Source organism: Terrapene carolina, unplaced genomic scaffold (genome assembly GCF_002925995.2).
Source record: "Terrapene carolina triunguis isolate 2854851 unplaced genomic scaffold, T_m_triunguis-2.0 Scaffold42, whole genome shotgun sequence".
NCBI lineage: Eukaryota > Metazoa > Chordata > Testudines > Emydidae > Terrapene > Terrapene triunguis.
In genome coordinates this window covers 60,727,084-60,752,670 of record NW_020664393.1, presented here as the reverse complement: position 1 = coordinate 60,752,670, position 25,587 = coordinate 60,727,084, and the positions used below count along the sequence as shown (strand labels likewise).

Below are 25,587 nucleotides of genomic sequence, written 5' to 3'. Positions count from 1 at the left end.
CAGGAGGTCATCTAGTCCAACCCCAACTAAATCATCCCAGCCAAGGCTTTGTCAAGCTGGGCCTTAAAAACCTCTAAGGAAGGAGATTCCACCACATCCCTAGGTAACCCATTCCAGTGCCTCACCACCCTCCTAGTGAAATAGTTTATTCCTATTGATCTTCCCATAAACTTTCATGAGTACCACTTTTTAATTCCTTTCACAAGCCATCTTGCACCCATTGTGTTTAATATTTGTATAGGTAGGAGTAAAACTTGAACACAAAATTGTTTTTTTGTTGCTTAAAAAAATGATCATGTTAATGAGGAATTTGGGCAAACTGAGCTGGATCTCTCATGTTTATCAAAAACTAAAATCTCACTTCTGAGGATAATAAAGCATCTACCATGAAACAAATGTTCATGGAAATGTTTGTCTGTTACTACATCTACAGCTTAAGTTTGTCTTGATAATGCTGCATTATTTTGTGGCATTGAGAGAAGGACACTTATCTCTATGGTAGACTACACTCAGAAATGCTGTGCGTACACTATCATTTGATACCTTGGCACACTACCTTTTTCTTATCTTGTAATATTAGATGTCACTGTGAATAGATTGTGGTTTGGTTTAGTTTGGCGGTGGTTGTGGTTTCAGAAGCCTCTTGAGCAAGGAGTTTTAAAGAGTGTGGCAGAAAAACTTGTCACTGTGTAACTGAGAAGGGATCTCAAGGTTTTACCTTCAACTTATTTGTCTTTATGTATCCTTTTTTGTGTGTATTAGTATTTATGTGTAGTAACTTCTTCCCTTAGTAGGTATGTTTTACCATTTATTTTTGTGCTGTGTAGTGTCAGGAAAACATTTTAAAAAATCAGTCTTTCCACACTTGTCTTTTTTTTTTTTTTTTTTTTTTTTTTTTTACAACGCCCACTTCTTTTGTAGGCTTTTTCTTTTTTCTGCTGCTAGGAAAGATTTATCTTCTTACAATACAGTGGGCTATATTATCTGCAGATTTTTCATGACTTCATGCCACAAACGTTATACACACATTAAACTGTCAGGTGCTCCACAGAATGTGAAAATTTACACTCTGAATAGTCTCACTAAAATCAGTGGGACTTCTCATAGTGTGTAATGTGAAGCATGTACTTAAATCTTTGCAGGATTGAGGCTTAATGCATTTTTAATATTGCAGTCATCCAGGAATACTTTTAAGAAATGTGCATAACATGGCATATATATGTGGCCATCCTGGGTGGATTATGGCATAAGCACTATAGGCCCTAAACCTCTAGAGTCATGTGATTACATGAGAACATCAGCTTTTATTTTTTTTTAAGTGAGTTTTTAGCCCTTACTGTTACACAGAAAACCTTAAAAACATGAACCGAGCATAATCAATGCAATGTGATGTCTAGTGGCATGTCTAGGTTCTGCCATTGAATATTGTGTACAGGAGAAAAGTTCATGTCAAGATCTCATCCCACCTTTGAAGACCTTACTTCAAATAAAAAAAGCAAGGAAGGTGAAAGTAGCCATAGTGGTGATTACAGCCATCGTAATGCAATTTTGCTTTTTCATTATACTTAGGATTGAGCTTTATTTCAAACTACCATCCTGTAACAATGCACTAGCAATAGGAGATGATTGGAAGAGGAAGAAGCATATGATAGATTGAAGAAGACAAAATTGTGTGTGGGGGGGGTTCTTTGATGTGGAAAAAATATTTTTTTATTCAGTGAGTCTAGACAAAACTAGTAATTCAACAGAGGCAAGCATGCCTTTCATCTGTCTCTTACCTTCACACTACACCACCTTTCTTTCACCATTCCTCTACCACGCTGTTCATTGCTTTTACCGTTAATCACTCTCTTCTGGCTCCTCAGACATCTACAAATATATCCTTTCATTTCCTCTTAGAGCTGTGTGAATAACTGATTTTGGTGTTGTTTACTGACAGTTTTAAAAAAATCATCTCGGGTCAAACCAAAACTACAATTTTTTTGGTGCATCGAACAAATCTGAAAAAATTCATTTCATTCTAACTGTTCAACCCAAAATGAAAGGTTTTGTTTTGATTTTGGCCACTGTTAACCTTTTGTTTTAGTAAAAATAAAGGAAATAAAGGGCTAGAGTCACAAAATAATGGAGTTTGTACTACTCTGCTCTGCTTCCTGATACCCAATAGCCCAGTGCTTAGGGCGCTTACCTGGGATGTTGGAGACTCTGTTTCAAATCCCCACTCTGGATTAGAGAACCCCCAGGTGAATGCCCTAATCCTGAGATTATTGGGTTTTTTTTGGTGGGGGTGAGGCTCTCTGTTTCTCCAGTTGAAGCTATTCCACTTTATATTAAATACTTGACTAGTTATTGGGCCAAAGGGAGAGAATGTGTGACTCTATAGACTAGTGGTTAGGGCATGCAGCAGGAGTCAGGGTCAAATCCCTGCTCCAGATGGGGAATTTGAACCTGAGTCTCCCACATCCGGAGTGGGTGCCCTAAACACTGGGCTATTCAATGTAAGTGAGGGGCACCACCGCTTCACTGGCACCCAAATCCCCTTGCAAATCTGGCCAAAAAAGTTGAAAACTTTTATGTTGACATTATCAAAATGAACCATTTTGATGTTTCCTAAATATTTTTCTATTTATCATTTCAACCAAAACAATTTGCCGAAATCGACATAAATTTGCAAAATGTCAAAATGTTTCTCACCCAAAATCGACTTTTTCAGGCAACAAAAAAAAGTTTTGGATGAAAAATTTCCCCATCTCTCTTTCTTTTCTTGAAAACCCACTTGTTTCTCTAATAAATGGCGGTGACATTCATATTATGGTACCATATAAGTAGTGAACTTGAAATCTTAGACTAACATTTCTAGGCAGATAGTAGGCATGTTTATATTATTTAATATGGCCGATTACCTGTACTAAATATTTTAAATATCCAGTATTTTAAAATAATACTTCTTCAGATATTATTTTTATTTATGAGACATTTTCAGATGCACCCTGGGGCTGGAAGCAAACTGTCAACATTGAATATATTAAAGCCACAAATTTGTGTAGGCATTTCAACAAATTAATAGGCAATCTGTATTTCCAACCTCATTTGAAAATATTGCCCTTGTTTGAGTCACTCAAACTATGGGAACATGAGTTTTAGTCTTTTAAAGTTGCTATAGAACTGAGGAAATCTTTTTGGTCCAATTGATGTTTTAGAACCACTTTTGCACTGAAAAAATATAACTTTTAATGTTGTGTATCGTAACTGAGCTGAGGGTAATATTTGATGATTTAGAACTTTTCCAGGTTTTTGGGAAAATATTTTTCAATACAAAAATGTTCTAATGTTAGAGAGGAAGAATTTGTATTTATATATTAAAGCTATCTCAGTGCTAGGGAACAAATTATTTTTTAAACTGGCAAAAATTTAACAGGTTGACAGTGATTAGATACATCATTTGAGAAGTCCTGTTTGTGTGATAGCCAAACTTTTAAAAAGAATCTTCTCATTTAATAGCAGCCTCCATTTAATAGCCAGACCTTTTTACCTTGCACTTTTACCATGAGAGCTGCAGAAAGTAATTATATTTAATAGAACCTGTCCTCAATTGAAAGCCTCAGGTGAAACTAAGTAAATTCTAGAAGAAGCCTTGTTTTCTGAGTAAAGATGCATGGTGTACAGAGATGGAGAGGATTTTTTTTTTTAATTTATAGTACATATGGAGAGAAATATGTGCTAGTCGACAGCTGTTCTGTGTGGCAAACGTGAGTTAAAAATCAGCATCCAAATTTCCTTCTCTAGCGAATGAAGATTAGATGCCAATTTAGATAGAACAATGGTAGTTTGTGTAGGGGGGAGAGTGTCATTTTTTAAATAAAGTAATTTTACACAGTAATATATGTTGGGAAAATATCAGAGGAACTTTTTTTTTAAAGGGCTAGGGAATTTTTAACTGATGATGTGAAAAGTTGGAGGTGGAGGGATCACTTGAACTAATCTATTGATCTACTTGTGTGGGTTTCATGTTAATTTAGGAACCTCATTCTAAGTAATTTCCCATCATCTATGTGCTTCCTAGTTTCAAATGCATATAACTGAAGATTAAGAGAAAATTGTTTGGGCTGTGTTTCTGCCTTGTTTTACAGTAGTGATGTCCTTTACGGATCAAACACATCATATTTATTGTTATATAGGTATGGCGGAGTTAGCTGATTTAGATCCTGTTCTTATATGGCTTTATTTTTCTTGCAGGTAGAGATCACTGATATTGAAAATGAAGAAAAAAGATATTCTCTCTTCCTGGAACTCCTGCACTCTAGTAACAGTCAGTCTGAGTTTCAGCACTTGGTTTTACTCCTGCAAGCTTGGTCACCTATGAAAAATGCAAGCATGTAAGTATTCCTTCAAAGAGAAACCTGGCAGAACAGTATGCTCTCTCCTACTTTGATTTTGAAATTACTGAACCTTTCATGCAGCCTCCGGTCAGTGAATTCAAACAAACTGTTACATAAAGAAGTATAACCATCTTAAATATGCCCTTTTGGAAGGCACACAGAAGACAATTGCATATGTAGGACAAGAAGTTTCTTCTGAAAAGCATCTTCGAGGAGGCACACATTTAATTTTGCTGATCTCCATGTTTCTTATTAAACTTCAAACTGCCTAGTCCAAATAAAGACTTTATAAACACTTGCTTGATTTGCAAATCAAAGCCTAGCTATCAGCACCCAGTGGAAAACCTGCAGAGAGGAGAGGAGGGAGTGTGTGATTGAAGATTTTCACTCCAGTTCTGGCTCCCTCAAAACTCTTTCTGAAGCTGCTCTTTTGGGCAACGACTGCAGAGACACATTCCAGGGAAGGGCCAAGAGTGGAGGGAACATTCCAGACTTTTGTAGGTGACCAGGCAATGGTACGTTTCTCTTCTACACCTGCTACCAAGTTGTCCCATCCCAGAGTAAACTACAGGGAAAGGAGGAATGTATTTTAGGGCCACTGATGTCCAGAAAATAAACACAAGATTATTTTTGCAGCATTGTGCACATTCTGAAGCCATTTATATGGCAGGCCATAATTTGCCAATATTTTTGTATCAGTCTTTTGTCTTCCTGTCTACCTGTAGTGCTTCTATACATTCCATTTGTTCAATACTTTGATCATGGCTTCTAAGATTTAAAGAGTCTCTTTGTCTCTACATTATGCTGTCAGCAGTCATCCATCCTTCTATTCATCCTTCCAGGAGAGCAATAAAATTAACTTTTTATGGGCTAGCCAGCACAGAGTACCATCTTTCATCTGTCAGCAGTTAGGTGAGAAAGGCTGGTTACTAACTTCCACTTAACTTTGAGTTCCAGGCCCCATTGATCACATTCTGTTTGAATATAGAGAAGACTTCCAAAAAGGCTTGTTTGAAAAATTAAGGTATATTTTTATTTTCCCGAAAACTAATACTTTTGTGTGCATTTAAGGTACTGGTATGTTAGGGACCAATCTGCAGTGATTATTCAGCTTGAAGCCTTTATCGGTGTGTTTGGGATTTGTGGACTAAGAACTGAACTCATACTTTACTGCCTTTTCATGAACAAAGAAAGCATTTCTCAGGCATTAAAACATTATAGGATGTTCGCTGTCTGACTTGTCCTATATTCACATTGTCATTTCCCTACATATTTTCGTTTTACAAACCTTTAATGCAGTTGAAATGGATCAAAATACAATGTAGAAAACACCACAACTTTGGAACAAAGATTAAAGTTATGGACTTTCACAACATGATTTTTTTTCCCCAAGGAGTAGAATTCTACTAAATTTTATGTTTATAGCCTTTGTGAACAATAAACCTGCCAACTAAATAGTGATTTTATTGTCATCATTTTCATATAATTGTATAACGTTGACAATCTAATTGAAATTTCAGTCCATTATAGTGAAACAGATGTTATTGTTACTATTAGCTATTCTTTCTTTATGAAGGAGGATTAGACTTAGACCTTGGGACTCTTCTCAAGCTCTTCTTTCTCCAGCAAAAGGGTGTATGTATTTATATCTCCTAAAATGACATCTCCAAATAATTGTTCATTGTTATAAGGCTTTTGAAAAACAAATCACTTTGGAGGTCAGTGGTTTGCAGAAAAGCCCTGCTGAAATACACACACTCCCCAAGCCAGTTTTGGGAAAGGACTCCCTATGCACCTCTTTGGTCTTCTGATCTCAGGATCAGTGGCAACACAACTAGCTCAGCAGCCATATTGAGACTGGTTCCAGGCCAGCACCTGGTCTCTGCATGACTCTTCCACAGGGAAACAGCATTATTGAATCTTTCATCTTTATTCATAATTTAGACCTTGCTATAGAGGGAAGTGACCCTCCCCTGATTTGACAGAGATGCTAAAGATGACTACAGGGACGGAGAAATATTCCACATTGCCATCCAGTGCTTTTTCCTGTTATTTTGCTTCACAATGCACAGCAGAGGCGAAAAGTGTCAGGACCCTTAGTTCATTCTTAGTGTGTGTTCTATTCATTTTATCCTCTATTCTTGACGAGCAACTTCCCAATCTTATTTCCCACCTGTTAATAACGTGATTCAGTACAGCAGCAAAATTTGCTCCATGTTTGTTATACTCATTCCTCTCTTTAATAATGCAGATTGGCCCAGAAAAAGAGAGGAGGAAAAACAAAATGCAGGTTAAATTGTATTCTCTTCCCAACTAGTGATCAACCAAACCCCAGTGGTTTGGAGGTTTGTCTTAGTCCCACTTAGGGCCTGAAGAATAGAGACCTGCATGAATTATGCAGATCTTTTAAGTCTAAATAAGTTAGGACTTGAAAACAACTGATAACTGGTATTTTGACAAAGAAATCAGCAGCATTGTGAAAGAATGGGGAAGGGGGCAGGCTGAATTAACTATCAGCCTCACATTTTTAATTTGAATGAATGGAAATGTCAGAATGATTGAAGTTTATGTATTCATGCTAGGAATGAGCCTGTCCAGGGTTTGTAATAGAAAATTGGAAACTTTTTCCAAAGGCCTACTTCAGCTCCCATTGAGGTCTTTTTTTGAATACCAGTTGATTCAGAGTCCTATAGCCTGATTTTCAGAGGTGCCAAACTCCTGCAGTTCCCATTGACTTCAAAGAGAGTTTGAGTTGACTTTATATATTATTAGGGATGGAATGTAACAGGAGAGAGCAAAAGCAGAAATTGCAATTGCACTGGCGACAGAAATCAATGGTCCGTGAATACCACACTATGAACAGAAATATACAGCTGTATGCAGTTTTCCAACAGTCACCTACAAGCATAGAAAGAGCTGCCAACAAGCACTGTGCAATCTTCTAAGATAGATAGTTACAAACCTTTCCAAAATTTCTGCAGGCTAGTTACCAGGAGACTTGTGACGTATGAGTGATCGTTAGCCAGCTGACCAGTAAATTAAAACCCCTCCTGTGCATCACAGATTTTCTGTTATGAACTTCATGGTTTAGCCTATGATTAGATTTTTTAAATGATTCCCCAGATATGGTCAAATATAAGTCCGAAATAACTATTTCTTTTATGAAACAAGTTCTTTTAAAGAAAAATAACAAAAATTGCTAGACTTGTTACCCTAAAGAGTTTTCGTCTCCTAAAAATCAAAAACAAATCATAATTATTATATCTCTACCCTTAGTCCATTAAACATGTGAAAAGAACTTACTCTCTTTATTTTTTTTCACAGGATGAATATGTTTGATACTTAAGGATGAACTCACTAGTCCTGGTTTTTGTCATTTTACACTCAGCAAATTGTCATTTTCTCATTAAATTTTATTTAAAATTAGATTTAAATAATACAGATTATTTTTTTAAAAATCAAAGTTCTTAACTATTAACATTAATAACTCTCCTGAATTAAAGCGCCTCCCATTAAGAATATAAGAACGGTCAGACCAAAGTTCCATCTAGCCCAGGATCCTCTTTTCCATCAGTGGCTAAAGCCAGGTGCCCCAGAGGGAATGAACAGAACAGGAATCATCAAGTGATCCATCCCGTCACCCAATCCCAGCTTCTGGCAAGCACATCATCCCTGCCCATCCTGGCTAATAGCCATTGATGGACATATCCTCCATGAATTTATCTAGTTCTTTTTTGAACCCTGTTATAGTCTTGGCATTCACAACATCCTCTGGCAAGGAGTTCCACAGGTTGACTGTGTATTGTCTGAAAAAATACTTCCTTTTGTTTTTGTTTTTAAACCTGCTGCCTATTAATTTCATTTGCTGGCCCCGAGTTCTTGTGTTATGAGAAGGAGTAAATAATACTTCCTTATTTACTTTCTCCACAACAGTCGTGATTTGTAGACCTCTATCATATCCCTCCTTAGTCATCTCTTTTTCCAAGCTGAAAAGTCCCCGTCTTATTAGACTCTCCTAATACGGTAGCCGTTCCATACCCCTAATCATTTTTGTTGCCCTTCTTTAAACCTTTTCCAAGTCTAATATATCTTGAATACTGCATGCAGATGTGGGCGAACCATGGATTTATATAGAGGCAATACGATATTTTCTGTCTTATTATCTATCCCTTTCTTAATGATTCCCAACATTCTGTTTGATTTTTTGATTGCCGCTGCACATTGAATGTTTTCAGAGAACTATCCACAATGACTCCAAGATCTCTTTCTTGAGTGGTAACAGCTAATTTAGATCCCATTGTTTTATATGTATAGTTGGGATTATGTTTTCCAATGTGCATTGCTTTGCATTTATCAACATTGAATTGCATCTGCCATTTTGTTGCCCATTCACCCAGTTTTGAGAGATCCTTTTGTAGTTCTTCGCAGTCTGCCTGGGACTTACCTATCTTGAGTAGTTTTGTTTCATCTGCAAATTTTGCCACCTCACTGTTTACCCCTTTTTCCAGATCATTTATGAATATCTTGAATAGGACTGGGCCCCGTACAGACCCCTGGGGGACACCACTATTTACTTCTTTCCATTCTGAAAACTAACCATTTATTCCTACCCTTTGTTTCCTATCTTTTAACCAATTACCAATCCATAAGAGAACCTTCCCTCTTATCCCATGACTGCTTACTTTGCGTAAGAGCCTTTGGTGAGGGACCTTGTCAAAGGCTTTCTGAAAATCTAAACACACTATACCCACTGGATCCCCCTTGTCCACATGCTTGTTAACCCCCTGAAATAATTCTAGTAGATTGGTGAAGCATGATTTCCCTTTACAAAAACCATGTTGACTATTCCCCAACAAATTATTTTCATCTATGTGTCTAACAATTTTGTTCTTAGTTCTATAGTTTCAACCAGTTTTCCCGGTACTTGAAGTCAATCTTACCAGCCTATCAGTTTGTTCCCAAACCTCCTCTAATAGCACCTCAATCTGGGACAGTTCCTCAGATTTGTCAACTAAAAAAGAATATGGCTCAGGTTTGGGAATCTCCCTCACATCCTCAGCCATGAAGACCGATGCAAAGAATTCATTTAGTTTCTCTGCAATGGCCTTATCATCCTTGAGTGCTCCTTTAGCATCTTGATCGTCCAGTGGCCCCACTGGTTTTTAAGCAGGCTTCCTGCTTCTGATATACTTAAAAAATGTTTTGCTATTACTTTTAGAGTCTTTGGCTAGCTGTTCTTCAAATTCAGTTTTGGCTTTCCTAATTATATTTTTACACTTCATTTGTTAGAGTTTATTCTCCTTTCTATTTTCCTCATTAGGATTTAACTTCCACTTTTTAAAGGATGCCTTTTTGCCTCTCACTGCTTCTTTTACTTTGTTGTTTAGCCATTGTGGATCTTTTTTGGTTCTCTTACTATGTTTTTTAATTTGGGGTATACATTTAAGTTGAGCCTCTATTATGGTGTCTTAAAAAAATTTCCATGCGGCTTGCAAGGATTTTGCTTTTGGTGCTGTACCTTTTAATTTCTGCTTAACTAACCTGCTCATTTTTGTGTAGTTCCCCTTTCTGAAATTAAATGCTACAGTGTTGGGACACTGTGGTGTTTTCTCCACCACAGGGATGTTAGATTTAATTATGTTATGGTCACTATTACCCAGCAGTCCAGCTATATCCATCTCTTGGACCTGATCCTGTGCTCCACTTAGGATTAAATCAAGAATTGCCTCTCCTCTGGTGGGTTCCAGGACTAGCTGCTCCAAGAAGCAGTCATTTAAGGTGTCAAGAAACTTTATCTCTGCATCCCTTCCTGAGGTGATATGTACCCAGTCAATATGGGGATAGTTGAAATCCCCCATTATTATTGAGTTTTTTATTTTAATAGACTCTCTAATCTCCCTGGGCATTTCACAGTCTCTCCCTGAGTATTTCACAGTCTTTCCCCAAATATCCAAACCAGTAGTAAATGTCCTTTTAAAAGCATTTAGCATTGACTTTCTGTTGAAAGCTGTAATGCAAGGCAGGATTCTCTTCAGAAAGTATTAATGATAAAGACTCTGAGGTTTTTTTACTCGTTTTTATGGCAATCTGTTGCAGAGCCTTAAATTTTCAAAGGAGTACATGAATTATTATTTTACTTTGTAAATCCTCTGAAATTCTTCATGTGGCAAATGAGCCAGCTGGCAAGTAGAATTCTTCTCGAGTGCTTGCTCATGTCGATTCCATTTCAGGTGTGTGCATGCCCATGTACACGGCTGAGAGAGATTTTTTCCCCTAGTGGTATCTGTAGAGCCAGCTCTGGTGCCCCCTAGAGCCCTGCACTCATTCACCAGGATATGAGACTCCACTGGCCCTGCGCCCTCTCCAAAGTGCTCTCAGTGGTTTCCCTTTCATAGTTTTTGTATATAGTTGTATATACTTATCTTAAGTAGAGTTAGTTAGATGAGTACTTAAGTTAGAATAGTCAGTGGTCCCCTTAGGGACTTCGTCCCTAGGACAGGGCATGCTCTGGTCCCCGGGATTCAAACTGTGTGCCGTTTGTCACAAACCCATGCCGGCCAGTGACCCCCACACAAGCTGTCTGAAGTGTCTGGAGGAATCGTGTGTTAAAGAAAAATGCAAAATTTGTAAGGGCTTTACAGCACACACTCAAAAAGACAGAGACATTTATCTCAAAGCCCTTCTGATGGAGGCGGCACTTAGACCAGACTCAGAACCTTCCCACTCCAACTCGCGCAGAGTACCTCAGCCTCGGCATGGAGCGCCCCACTAGCACTCAGTTCGCCTCGGTACCGCTCACCATCGCCGGTGCCGTGGAAGCAACACACGAAACAGCGCGCAAAACATGGGTACTCTCGGCCTCAAAGAAGGATGGGAAAGGGCAGCAGGCAAAGGGCCCAGGTCAGGTCATCTGCCTTCATCAGGATTGCAAGGTGCAGCCTCTCCATTCAGGGCTCCGAGCCCAGTATGGGAACTGCCTCCGACTCCAGGGAGCAGCAGGGGTCCCATAAACCTTATGGTGCCCTTAGTCCTTTCAAGCGGCTAGGGACCTGATGGCCCTAGTGGTGCCGCCTACACCACGAGACCTCCCTCCATCGATGGAGCCAGTGAAGGCCCCCCCACCCTCCTATAGGCCCCATTAGTGGTTGCTTGGTCATCACCATTTGCTGAAGAAGTCCTGACATCGATCCACAACTCCATGATACCGGTCTCCGGCACCATGTCCGTGGTCTCCTACCCCGCGTCCCCGGTCCCACATTCCCGGTACCTGGCTCCATGACCTGGATCACCCACCTCACAGTGTCGGTCCTGGTCTCCCCAGTACCAGCCGCCTTCCTCACCACCACCATGCTGCTGGTCACCGATGCGCCAGCCTATTCCTGGTCTCTGATGCCTCTGTCTCCACGTCTCTCACCTCCAACTAGACACTCTGATGTGGCACCAAACTCCAGATCCCCGCCACTGGTCACCTTCCACTCGGCCCCGCACCATAGCCATCAGTGAGAGGCATTGTCAGTGCCAGTGTTGTACCCGAGAGAGGAGTCGTCCTTGGAGTTGGAAGGGGATGTCAGTTCCCAATCCCAAAGGCACTGGTCAGCCCAGGTGTTGGACTGCAGCAGATGTCTGGCCGCAAGAGATTTGGCAACTACATTGGCCATACTGGAGCCCATGGGGGCTCCCTACAATGCCAGGACCATACTCCTAGCAGTCATCCACAGCCACATCGGTAAAGTGGACTGCGACGCCTCCTGCCTCGGCACAGGAACCGGATTGAAGTTCCAATGCAGGTACCAAGGTAGTTGTATTCCCACCCACCCCCCAGGTCTCTTGTGTTGAATTCTGCCAATGAGCAAGATAGGCAGGGCCAGGCAAAGGCCACACCTAAAAATAAGGACACAAGGAAACTCGACTTGTTTGGAAGAAAAATTTATTGCACGGCCAGTCTCCATGAGTGTTGCTGGGGGGAGATAATTATAACATCTGGGACCCCCTGCAACGGGAGTTCAGACAAGAGTTTCTGTCCATCTTTGAGGAGGGCAAGACAGTGGCCAGAGCCTCTCTCCAAACTGCATTGGTTGTGACTAATTTGGTGGCCAGGTCTATGGCCTCTGTTGTATCCACACTGCAGGATTCATGGCTGCAATCTTTGGGGCTGTCTCAAGAGGTGCAGCAGTCCATTCAGGACCTCCCCTTTGAGGGCACTGCTCCATTTTCGGAGCAGACAGATGCCAGGCTGCACAGCCTGCAAAATTCTTGTGCCACGCTTTGCTCCTTGGACCTGTACACGCCTGAGGCCTCGAGGAAACACTTCTGGCTGTCATCTCTGCCCAGATTCTCAGGTCCGCAATGGCAGAGCTCCTACAAGAAAAAAGACGGGCTTTAACCCCCAGCAATCCACTCTGTCCCCCTCAGCTGCCCAGTTGGGCCCTGCACGTCACTCAGATGGCCATCGGCAGGCATTTTGAGGGTGTGCCCGAGGACAGAGTTTCAGTCTTGCCCCAGAATCCATCCCCCCATTTTTATTTTTATTTTTGAACAATCTATTTCCCTTCCTTGCTGCATGGGCCAAGCTCACCTTGGACTCCTGGGTGCTCAATACCATAGCACTTGGCTACACCCTGCAGTTTTTATCCATCTCTCCCTACTATCCCCCTTCCCCGTCTCTCTTTAGGGACCCTTTTCACAAGCATCTTCTTGTCCAAGAGGTGGAATCCCTCCTATGTCTGGGGTCCATGGAGGAGATTCCTCAAGTTGTGAGGGGGAAAGGGTTTTACTTCTGGTAATCCCGAAGGCCAAGGGGGACCCCAGACACATGCTAGACCTATGTTGCCTCAACAAATATCTCAAGAAGTTGAAGTTCTGCATGGTCTCCCAGGCCTCAATCATCCCCTCTCTAGATCCAGGAGACTGGTATGCCACCCTTGACTTAAAGGACACCTAATTCCATATTTCTGTCTTAGAATTGTAGAAGATTAGAGTTGGAAGAGACCTCAGGAGATCATCTAGTCCAACCCCCTGCTCAAAGCAGGACCAACCCCAACTAAATCATCCCAACCAGGGCTTTGTCAAGCTGGGCCTTAAAAACCTCTAAGGATGGAGATTCCACCACCTCCCTAGGTAACCCATTCCAGTGCTTCACCACCCTCCTAGTGAAATAGTTTTTCCTAATATCCAACCTAGACCTCCCCCACTGCAACTTGAGACCGTTGTTCCTTGTTCTGTCATCTGCCACCACTGAGAACAGCCTAGCTCCATCCTCTTTGGAACCCCGCTTCAAGTAGCTGAAGGATGCCATCAAATACCCCCTCACTCTTCTCTTCTGCAGACTAAATAAGCCCAGTTCCCTCAGCCTCTTCTCATAAGTCATATGCCCCAACCCCCTAATCATTTTCATTGTCCTCTGCTGGACTCTGTCCAATTTGTCCACATCCTTTCTGAACTCCAGTTGTGGCCTCACCAGTGCCAAATAGAGGGGAACAATCACTTCCCTCGATCTGCTGGCAATGCTCCTACTAATGCAGCTCAATATGCCATTCACCTTCTTGGCAACAAGGTTATATTGTTGACTTATATCCATCTTCTCATCCACTGTAATCCCCAGGTCCTTTTCTGCAGATCTGCCACTTAGCCAGTCGATCCCCAGCCTGTAGCAGTGCATGGGATTCTTCCATCCTAAGTGCAGGACTCTGCACTTGTCCTTGTTGAACCTCATCAGATTTCTTTTGGCCCAATCCTCCAATTTGTCTAGGTCACTCTGGACCATATCCCTACCCTCCAGCATATCTACCTCTCCCCCCAGCTTAGAGTCATCTGTGAACATGCTGAGAGTGCAATCCATCCCATCATCCAGATCATTAATGAAGATGTTGAACAAAACCAGCCCCAGAACTGACCCCTGGGGCACTCCGCTTGATACTGGCTGCCAAGTAGATATCGAGTCGTTGATCACTACCCTTTGAACCCGATGATGTAGCCAGCTTTCTATCCTCCTTATAGTCCCTTCATCCAATTAATACTTTTTAAACTTGCTGACAAGAATACTGTGGGAGTCCGTATCAAAAGCTTTGCTAAAGTCAAGGTTTATAACGTCGACCACTTTCCCCATTTCCACAGAGCCAGTTATTTCATCATAGTAGGCAATCCGGTAAGTCAGGCATGACTTGCCCTTGGTGAATCCATGTTGACTGTTCCTGATCACCTTCCTCTCCTCCAAGCGGATTCTTTGAGGATCTGCTCCATGATTTTTCCGGGGACTGAGGTGAGGCTGACCAGTCTGTAGTTCCCTGGATTCTCCTTCTTCCCTTTTTTTAAAAATGGGCACTATATTTGCCTTTTTCCAATCGTCCGGGACCTCCCCCATCGCCACAAATTTTCAGAGATAATGGTCTTCCATGGCCACAGGAGATTCCTCCATTTTGTTGTGGGGCAGTGCCACTACCAATTCACATCACTGTCCTTCATCCTATCATCTGCTTTGAGGGTCTTCATGAAGTGCATGGCGGTGGTGACCGCTTACCTGAGATGCAGATGTGTTCAAATCTATTTCTGCCTTGATGACTGGCTTGTCAGAGGCAGGTCACAGGCCCAGCAGCACAGCCTTTCTTTGGTGGAAGACACGTCGGGATCTAGGCCTGCTTATCAATAAATGAAAATCAACTCTGACCACAGTTGAAAGAATAGAGTTTATAAGAGCAGTACTTGACTCCACCCACGCCAGAGCCTACATGCCAGAGCCCCGATTTCGGGCTATGTTGGATCTCATCAAGCAAGTTAGAGCCCACCCACGCATGACTGCCCAGGTATGCCTCAAGCTGCTGGGTCACATGGCAACGTGTACCTATGCAGTTTGACACACACAGCTACAGCTCAGACCTCTACAGACATGGCTGGCGTTGGTCTTCTCTCCCAGGAGACATGAGTTGGACTTAGTGATCGCAGTTCCATCAAACATCCTGTGATCTCTGGCTTGGTGGACAGAACCACAAGCTGTTTTGGAAGGGGTACCATTTGTAGCTCCGCTCCCATGAGTAACATTGGTCTCTGACGCATTGGAGCCTTTCACCCTCCGGTCCACGGCAGATTAGTCTTTGCTCACGACATGACAATCAAGTTCCTGAAAGGTCTGGAGAGGCTATACCCACAGGTTCATGATCCCGTTCCTCATTGGGACCTAAACCTGGTGCTATCGAGGCTCACAAGTCCTCCTTTCAAGCTGCTGGCTTAGTGTTCTCTGCTGCTCTTCTTGTGGAAGGTTTCCTTCCCGGCTATCACTTTGACCCATAGGTCTCCAAGATTAGAGCACTGACATCTGAACCCCCTTATATGGTGTTCTGCAAAGACAAAGTCCAGCTGCGCCCCACTCAGCCTTCTCACCTAAGGTGGTGTCACAGTTCCACAATAATAATGACATCTTCCTGCCAGTTTTCTTTCCGAAGCCTCACAAGATGAACAAGGAGTGTTGGTTACACTCTTTGGATGTTAGGCGGGCCTTAGCCTTCTACATCGAGAGAACCAGACTCTTCCATAAGTCAAAGCAGCTCTTTGTCACAGTGGCGGACAGGATGAAAGGTCTGCCTGTGTCCGCTCGGAGAATCTCCTCGTGGATAACTGCCTGTATCGGATTCTGCTATGAACAAGCAGGGGTGTTGCTTCCAGCCATCATGACTGCCCATTCCACCAGAGCGCAAGTATTGTCAGCAGCCTTCCTCACGCAGGTACCAATCCAGGATATCTGTAGAGCCACCACCTGGTCTGTGGTTCATACCTTTGCGTCCCACTGCGCCATCACCCAGCAGGCCTGGGATGATGCCAGCTTCAGCAGAGCAGTGTTGCAAGCAGCATGATGGTGAACTCTGAACCCACCTTCAGGGATACCGCTTGTGAATCACCTAACATGAAATTGACATGAGCAAGCATTCGAAGAATTAAAAATGGTTACCTATCTTTCGTAACAGTTGTTCTTCGAGATGTGTTGCTCATGTCCATTCCATGATCCACACTCCTTCCCCACTGTCAGAATCATCAGCAAGCAGGAACTGAGAGGGTGCAGGGCCGGCGGCGGCTCATATACCGGCACATGAGCACGAGGCTCCAGGGGGCGCCAGAGCCAGCCCTACGGATACCACTAAAGGAAAAATCTCTGGCAGCCATGCACATGGGCGCGCACACACCTAACATGGAATGGACATGAGCAACACATCTCGAAGAACAACAGTTACGAAAGATAGGTAACTGGTTTTTGTGTGCTCTAGGTTCACAGATGATCAGAAAATATATCATCATCTCCGCTTCCTTCAGATCTGTCAGTCTGCACTTTCTCTCATCTCTCCCCAAGTGGTCACTAACAGCAGTGCTCAGAGTTCCTCTCAAAGCATCTCTGGAAAGGCTGCAGGCATTTCCTGCTTTATTCTGGTCTGTCCTCTTTTCCTTACAACCATTGGGACTTCATTTCTCTGCCTCTTTTCATACTCACATACCAATTAATCCTGCAATCCAGCTTTGTATCACATTTGTTCCTGAAATGTTACTTCTAGAAAACTTAAGCTACGCTGGTAATTCAACAGGCAGTGAGTATCCGCTTCACTCCTTTTGGACGGACCTGTTAATAGTTTCTTTCGAGTGGTGAAACTAGTAAAAACAAAATTTTGACTGGGTCAAAAAGGAAAACTGATCACTCAAATCTAGCAAACACTCCTTGTCGCGCAGTTTGCCTATTCCGGAACTCCCAAACATTTGGTTCAGGCTGCCTACATGTAGCTCCTGTCTCTTGCATACTGTGTCACATTCAGATCTCCCAGTTACAGTTCACTGTTCAGCAAATTTTTCTTTGCAATTGCTTAGCGCTTTCCAGCAGGATTTTGTCACTGTGTTTTATTTTATTTCTTGTTCAGTTTTACCCCTACTCTTTTATTACAGGGACAATACAGTGTTACCAAATCTCGGGATTTTATCACAAACTTTGTGATACGTGGTGTTTTTCCTCTAAGCCCCAGCTGTTGGAATCATCTGAATACATGAAAATCACAGTTTTCATTTTAAAAGCAGTATCTTTCTAGCCCTTCTAATTCAGTAGGAAACCTTGAAAATGTGACCCGAGTATGCCCTAAAGACTCCGAAACCAGTAGACAAATAAAAGAAACTCACCACTTATTTATTTTTTTAAATATCATAATTAAGCCAATTTCATGTTTTGTGAGGACCTGACTCATGTTTGTACACTTATGTTTGGAAAGATTACAATGGCAGCTTTTTGTTCCTCATTTTCTTAAACAGGCAAATTAAATGTTTCCTTTCTCTTTACATCCTTATGTGACATGTTAAATAATTATTTAGAAGATGTGATTGTATATGACATGTTAAATATTTATTTAGTAGATTTGACTGTACATGCATATTGCTGCTACCGGCTGCATTGCAAAACAAAACATTTTTTTTTTAAATTTATCCAGCCATCTTGCTCTCTGGAGAAAATTTTAAGAAGCTTCATGAGTTTTTTTGCAGGATTGGCTATATCATAGGAGTTATTTTTTTGTGATATTTTGGCACTTCTTTCTGAATTCAAGGCATTCAGTCTTTTTTTAATCAATACCAAAGTGAACAAAACTTTTTGGAATTTGCAAAAAGATATGGTTTGAGGGATCAGAAGATTAGATCACGTTTTATTTTTTAACAAAGTAGGTCATCCATCCCCAATTACAATCCATCACTTGAAAATCAAACACCTGGGAAGGTATATCTGATTAACACCGTCATCATAGAAAAAACTGATGATGCTGTGCAAAGAAGTGTCACATTCAGGGCCCAAGCAATGAAATGTTAACCTCTTTCACGTTAAAAAAAAAAAAAAAGAGAGAGACACACATATTTTTCCCTATTTGAATTTGAAACTGATTATACTTATCCATCATGCAACAGAGGGAAGATGAAAGTCAAATGATAAATTCTGTTTAGTAATGTCAAATTCTTGCTAACTGAATAATGCCTTTGTGATCCTCCAACGCCGAACAGGCTTTTAATACAAAACTGGACAAAGTATTTGAGAATATGCTAGAGAGAACAATGGGTCTATATGTCCTTATAGGTCTATTACATCTGTAACCTAATGAGTTCTATAATATTGGGAAGAGTTTAGCACAGAACTAGACATGTATCTTAGCAGCAAGGCTTTACAAAGACATGGGGAAATTTACAGTCCTAGTTCTGGTTTCTGTTCATTTCTTGTTTTAAATTCTTCCACACATTGAAGGGTGACTTTTTTTTCCCCATTAGAAGAAGGAAACAAGATTGAGTTTTTCTTCATTTACTAAAGAGACCACACCTATAAAAAAAACCATTAGGGACAGAGAGAATCATAAGCAGGAGACGGATCAGGCAGCAGAAGCTGGTTGTTGCTGATCCCTCTATTCGAGGGTGATCTCTACCACAGATTTACATATGGGTCCTGAGATGACCCAGGAGTCTGATCCTGGAACCACAGCATAAGCTATTAATTTAGCCAGTGACAATGATGGAGCTGCAGCATTCTTCCTCTGTCTCTCTTGTGGGTTATGCAGCAGCTGCACCACACATTCTGGCATTGTGGTTTTCTATATTAACTACTATGCCTAGGTTTGACCCAGGAGGTTGGAAGAAGAGGAAGGGAGGGACTGTACTGATAGCAGCAAGGCTTGCAGCAGTGAGTGCTCATAGACTATGACTGATTAAAATACTTTAATTAAGTTGTCAAGAAAGAATAAAGAATAATGGCTTTTAGTCATTTCTCACTCAAATGTAACTACTACTAGTATCTCTCTATCTATTACACAGATCAGGATAGAATAGCCTCTTCACCTGAAGCCAGTATTGCTCATCTTTCACTAGACATTGTGAGTAGATAAGGGGAAGCATAGGTTAATGGGCATTGACAGTTGTCCTCTGTCGTGGAAAGAATCACCCACGCAGTGATTTTAGTTCACAGACTCAGAGCCTGAGGCCTTTATTGCAATACATACCAAACGCGTTGGGGTGCAGTTTTGGAAACTGGCACACCGAGCAGCAGCTCGCAGACTGCTTTTATTTCATCAAACCACAAGCAAGCTACAAACAATACGTCATGAGTTAAGAAACTGGGGACAAATCACAAGCTGGACATGGGGTAAGCACGAGCTTTGGGGACAAATCACAAGCTGGGCATGTGGTGAGCACGAGTTGATCACAAGCTAAGAAGCTGGGGTTGGGGTCAGTCCTCCCTCCCCCCTCCCCTTGCCTTCTTTCTTAATTTCCGAGAAGTGGGTGTTTATTTGGGTAGAGGGGCGCTCGGTGGTTTCCGCAGGGGTGGTGCTCGGCCCTAGCTTGGGTACATTTCTTAAGACTTGGTACATGTCATTTTCCGGGGGATTTCGGCGAAAGGCTAAGGGGGGCTTTCCAGGAGATGTTTAAAGGGGAACTATTATTGGTTAATTTGCATATAGCTGAAATTTGGAGAATTTGCAGATAGTTGTAGCAGCAAGGATGATTAACTCTTTGCAAAAACAATTTCTTAATATTGAGCAACTTACATTATATTTCTAAAGCCTTGCCGTTATTGTATTTCTAAAGCAGTTTTTTTAGCCTCCAACAGACTTTGTAATTCTTTTCCCCCTTCCCTCCTTTGTTACTACTTTTGCCTGGGTTTTGGCAGAGAATTGATTTGAGCAGTATTGTTCAGGCTTTTAGGCCTTCTCTACTCTGCACAAAGGTTACCATCATGACAGACTTCTGTTGGAGGTGTTTTGGGGCCTGTAGGCCCAGAACTTTGGCTATCGGAAAGAAGGCTCCCCTGTTCTGTTTCCCCACACCTCCCCAGGTCTATTGCTCGGGCTGTGTTTCTGCCCGATTCTTTTGATATGAGCTGTTTGGTTCTTTCAGTAGTAACTGGAGCTGTACAATATTCACTGCTTATGGTCCATGATTGTATTTTTTACCAATTGCCACTCAGTAGCAACATTAACAATGCAAGGTTTCCGAGGTACCTCACAGTTGCTGTTTTAAACAGCATGTATGTCAGTAGGTGCCCGATGAGTGACATGATTTATAATTAATCCAATTTCAGTGGGTATGAGTCGATCATACGGTGGTTTTCCATTTTAGATTGAATTAATTTTGAAACCTTCCTTTGTAGTTGGAAGGTAGGTTCAAAGACATATAAACCCTTTTTCCTGCTTTCCACTGCTAATATGAGGAGGTCATATTTTTCTCCAACACAGGTAAGTCTGTCTCTTGACTGTGGTAAATATACCTGTTGGCAAATGTTGATTCTTCAAGATCAAGGCTGAGATATTGCTCTGTGCCTTGAAGAGGTGTAGCACAGAACTTACAGTCTAGGGGGAGAGGGGCCTGTGGTGGTTTTAAGCCACCTTTGTGCCCCCGGCGGCCTGTCTAAGTTATGACAGCCTGTCGCCAGCTGCATGTGAGTTGCAGCACTGCCCAGAATCTCTGTAGTACTACGTGCTACTGCTCTGTCCCCAACACATTCTTCCCACCCCCAGCACACCTCCTAAGGCTGGGCCAGTAAGGGGGTCTTTGGAAGACAACATTACAGCTGCCTTCCCCAGTTCCTAGATCAAAGGAATCCTCCCCCCATGCAGAACTGGTTTTAGAGCCCCTTTACACTCCTCCATTCCTTTCTCCCAACATAAAGGGGCCAGAGTGGGGGTGAGGATCTCACACCAAAGGAGATCTGTGGGGGAGACTCTTATCATCACTTTTATGGGTCCAATGTGTGCTAGATACTTTACAGGCACAGTTATTTCCTTCAAAGAGTTTACAATCTAAATGTAATTTTTGCTCCTCAGAAGTGCTGAGTGCTGGCAGTTCCCATTGACCTCAGTGTGGTACTTAACATCTCTGAAACTTAGGCCATTTATCTAGGTGCCTAAAAATAGATAGATTAGAGCTTGAAGTCTTTGGCATAATCTGACTGAGACATTGACCTGATTGTCATAAATTGTGATATTTCGCTATTCCTGTTATCAAAAATCACAGTTACACGACATTAACACTCTAAAGTGAATGTGAGCTTTTTAGTAACCTCCTCCTTAATTGCATTGTCATTCATTAGTACTTCATGTCAGTAGCTGCCATTTAAAAAGTCAGCATTTTTCAACACTTCCCACACAGTGGTATCTTTATCCATATTTTTGCCTTAGACTGAGAACAGGTAATAGCTCTGGTAGATATATCTCATGGCACATGTTGACTTTGGAACAATAACCATGGTGCATAATTCTGTGCAGAAAAAAAGGATAATTGGAGGCCAATTTTAAATGTGTAACAGGTGTATCTGATTGTGAAGTGCTTTCAGATCTACCAATGAAAACCAATATATGAGAGCTAGATGGTGGGTATTAATTAATAGCCAGTTGCATGTGTACATGGTTCACCTCTTTATCCAATTTACATGTACAATTAATTGGGTTTGCAACCACAAAGGGTGTATCTTTGTTTTTAACTATGTATTTGTTCCTCTTGTGTTTAAATATTTGGATCTTGGTGTTGATTTTTGTCAGTGATTTTGAGGTGAAGGTTTTTCATTGAGAAACCAGGAGCTGGATTCTCTGATCACCTGAGAGGGACTAAGAGGTCAGAATCTTGCTGAAGCTACCGAGTTAAGAATCCCACTTCCAATGAAAGGAAATTTTCAGCTGCTATAAAGCCAGAAGTACCCACTCCTGTGCCAAGCATTCTTCATGTTGGGTTTGGGAGAGAGAGCTCCCTTATGCTAATTCACAGCTGCAACATGGTGCCTTAGGGACCATAACAGTTGTAATATAGAGTAGTCCAAAGGCTGCTCTAAGTTACATGGGGCAGTTTTAGAATCAGAGGTCCCTACTTGGCCCCAGGTCTTTTCACTTTTTCATACTATTATACCATGCTTTTATTCGCAATTTTTTAAAATACAGTTTTCTGAATTTTGTTTTCTTGTTTGTTTGTTTGTTTGTTTTTTAGCACATACACGAGTAATAATCCATGGGTGAAACTAGGGACAGTCATGCTATCGAGATGCCCAACTGGACAAAAAGAGAATATGGGAAATGAAATTTTGAAGATCTGTCGTTCTTTGTATGAGACTAAGCACATGCTGCCCGTAGAGGTGAGTTGTAACTTCAAGTACCTTGCAGATATACCTGCACCTTGTACAGTGGATGCAGTATCACTATTAAAGCTCCTAGCTTTACTGGCCACACTTGAATACTATTTAGCAAAAACTATTCAAGATAAGCACCAGTAACTTTCCACTTACTAAACATAGAAAGTTGTCTTTAAGGAAGTGCTGAAATATTTGGGCTTTAATTAGCTTTTATTTTACAAGCAGTTCTTCTTTACAAGTACTCTAGTATTCCCTCTTCCTAAATTAATTATGTATACTCTCTTCCATACAAGCATCTCTTATGTCCCAAAGTGCCACAGCATCCCATACTCATACGTCATAGCCTAACCATATCAGATTTAAAAAATGATTAAAAATCTTTGCACTTCTCTGGAATTATTCCCAGGCATCTTCTTTTATTATCCTGATTCATCCTTTACAGTGAGATTCACATATCCACAGTCTTTGTTCCTGAAAATAGCCAACACGAAGATTATGGGCAGTGTAATGGAAACTGATCAAATGATTCTTTTCACTTTAATACAAAACCAGGAAATCTCTTGTAGAAATTGAAGGGCAATACATTTTAAAACAAATGGGACACTTGTATTTTTGCCACTTAAAGCCCACTTCTGGGACTTGCTGCCAAAAGAAGTCAGTAAGGCAGAGTGCCAGATATATTTTGTGGAGAGAGCCAAATTTAATTTTTAATTATAGTGCATGGGATAGACCTACAAAGGGCCTGATGCTTTCTCCTCACTCGTCATGAGTAATACTTTACACCACAAGTAGTTCTGATCAAAACCAGTGGGACTACTTCTACAGGAAGGTTCTATTCAACCTGATTAAGGGTGGCCAAACCAAAGTTAAGGTCCGAGGGTGGAATTTTCTAAAACATCTAAGTGACTTACGAACACAAATGTAATTGAAAATCAGTGTTCTACCACAGCAGATCTCCTCCTGATAGGAGGGTTACACCAAGGTCAAACATCGATCATCTCTTTTTAATTAATAAAGTTACTGTTGAATTCAGCATCAGTAAGGCCTGGTCTGTGCACAGTTTTTATACTGGTATGACTGTTTCAGTTAGAGGTGCAATTTTTTACCAATATAATTTTACCAGTACAACCCTTAGTATGAGCATGTTATACCTTGTATAAAGGTGCCTTTATATTAATGTAGGTTATTCTCCTCATATGGAAATAAAGTGCCTTTACACTGATATAATACACTAGGAGGCTGTACTGCTTTAACTGTACCAGCATAGTTAAAAACAGTATAACTTTTGTGCATAGCAGCTAAAGCAGTACAACTTTTGTGTAGACAAACCTTTACTGAGGAAAAAGTAATGTAGGGTAATTTAAGAATCATTGCTAAAACTATTTGATCAAAACTTGCATTTTGCAGAATCTGTCATTGGAGCCTATTAAATACTTTGAGTGGGGAGAGAAGCATAGATCAGCTGCTTTTTTTAAAAAAAAAGACTGGATAACTTTCTGACCACCAGTAGCATTTGTGGTTCTGAAGTCTAAAGGCAATAACTGAAAAGGCGTTTAAACTTTATGATACAGGATGTTCACTGAGGTCAGGAAGAAATCTTTCTCTAAAGACACCATCATTACAGGAAGAACCAACTAGGGGCCGTGCTCCTCTTGACCTTATTGAGGGTGCAGGAATAGACTATCCTGAGGTGCAGAAAGAATAGCAAATATGGCAGGTAACCAGCTTGGCTTAACAGAGAAATCTTCGGTGAGCTTAAACACAAAAAGGAAGCTTTCAAGAAATGGAAACTTGGACAGATGACTAGGGAGGAGTATAAAATCATTGCTCGAGCATGCGGAGGTGTACTCAGGAAGGCCAAAGCACAATTGGAGTTGAAGCTAGCAAGGGATGTGAAGGGTAACAAGAAGGGTTTCTATAGGTATGTTAGCAACAAGAAGTTGGTCAGGGAAAGTGTGGGACCCTTACTGAGTGGGGGAGGCAACCTAATGACTGATGATGTGGAAAAAGCTGAAGTACTCCATGTTTTTTTTGCCTCGGTCTTCACAGACCGGGTCAGCTCCCAGACTGCTGCACTGGGCAGCACAGTATGGGGAGGAGGTGAGCAGCCCTCCGTGGTGAAAGAATAGGTTAAGGACTGTTTAGAAAAGCTGGACATGCACAATTCCATGGGGCCGGATCTAATGCATCCGAGGGTGCTGAGGGAGTTGGCTGATGTGATTGCAGAGCCATTGGCCATTATCTTTGAAAACTCGTGGCGATGGGGGGAAGGGTCCTGGACGATTGGAAAAAGGCAATTATAGTGTCTATCTTTTAAAAAGGGAAGAAGGAGAATCCGGGGAACTTACCTCAGTCCCTGGAAAAATCATGGAGCAGGTCCTCAACGAATCCGTTTTGAAGCACTTGGAGGGGAGGAAGGTGATCAGGAACAGTCAACATTGATTCACCAAGGGCAAGTCATGCCTGACTTACCCGATTGCCTACTATGATGAGATAACTGGCTCTGTGGATATGGGGAAAGTGGTGGATGTGATATATTTTGAATTTAGCAAAGCTTTTGACATGGTCTCCCAAGTATTCTTGCCAGCAAGTTAAAAAAGTATGAATTGGATGAATGGACTATAACTGATCGGCAACCTGCGGCACACGTGCCAAACACGGCATGCGAGCCGATTTTGAATGGCACGCGGCTGCCTGCCGCGGTTCCAACCCCCAGCCGCACTCAGCCCCCGCGCCCACCGCTCTCCCTTGCTGGGGCAGGAGGCAGAAGCTTCTTCCTGCAGCAGCCAAGCTCCCCCCTCCCCCGCTTCTTCCCCCAGCCGTGGTGCAGCCTGCTTTCTTGCCCCTCCTCCTCTCCTTCCCTGCGCCGGCCCTTGCAAAGGGAGGGGGGAGGAGTGGCAGCGTGCTTGCTGCTCCTCAAAAGCCCCGCGGCCCCGCTGTCCCGGCCAGAGCTCCAGCCAGTGCGCAGCAGTCCCGCGGCCCCTTGCTAAAGCCGGCCCTGGGTAAAGGAGGCAGAGAAGAGGTAGGGATGGGGCCTTGGGGAAGGGGGTGGAACAGGACATATCCCTTCCAGCCCCCTGTCATGAGCCGCTCAGGGCAGAG

General features: G+C 42.0%; 1 protein-coding gene across 1 annotated transcript in view; it reads left to right on the top strand.

Moving 5' to 3' along the window:
- Positions 1-25,587, top strand: part of NBAS (neuroblastoma amplified sequence) — a 381,012-nt gene that overhangs the window by 333,774 nt on the left and 21,651 nt on the right. Inside the window, exons 49-50 of the mRNA XM_026655553.2 lie at positions 4,237-4,376; positions 22,344-22,488. Coding sequence (XP_026511338.1) covers positions 4,237-4,376; positions 22,344-22,488 — 285 coding nt within the window. The remainder of the gene's footprint in view (positions 1-4,236; positions 4,377-22,343; positions 22,489-25,587) is intronic.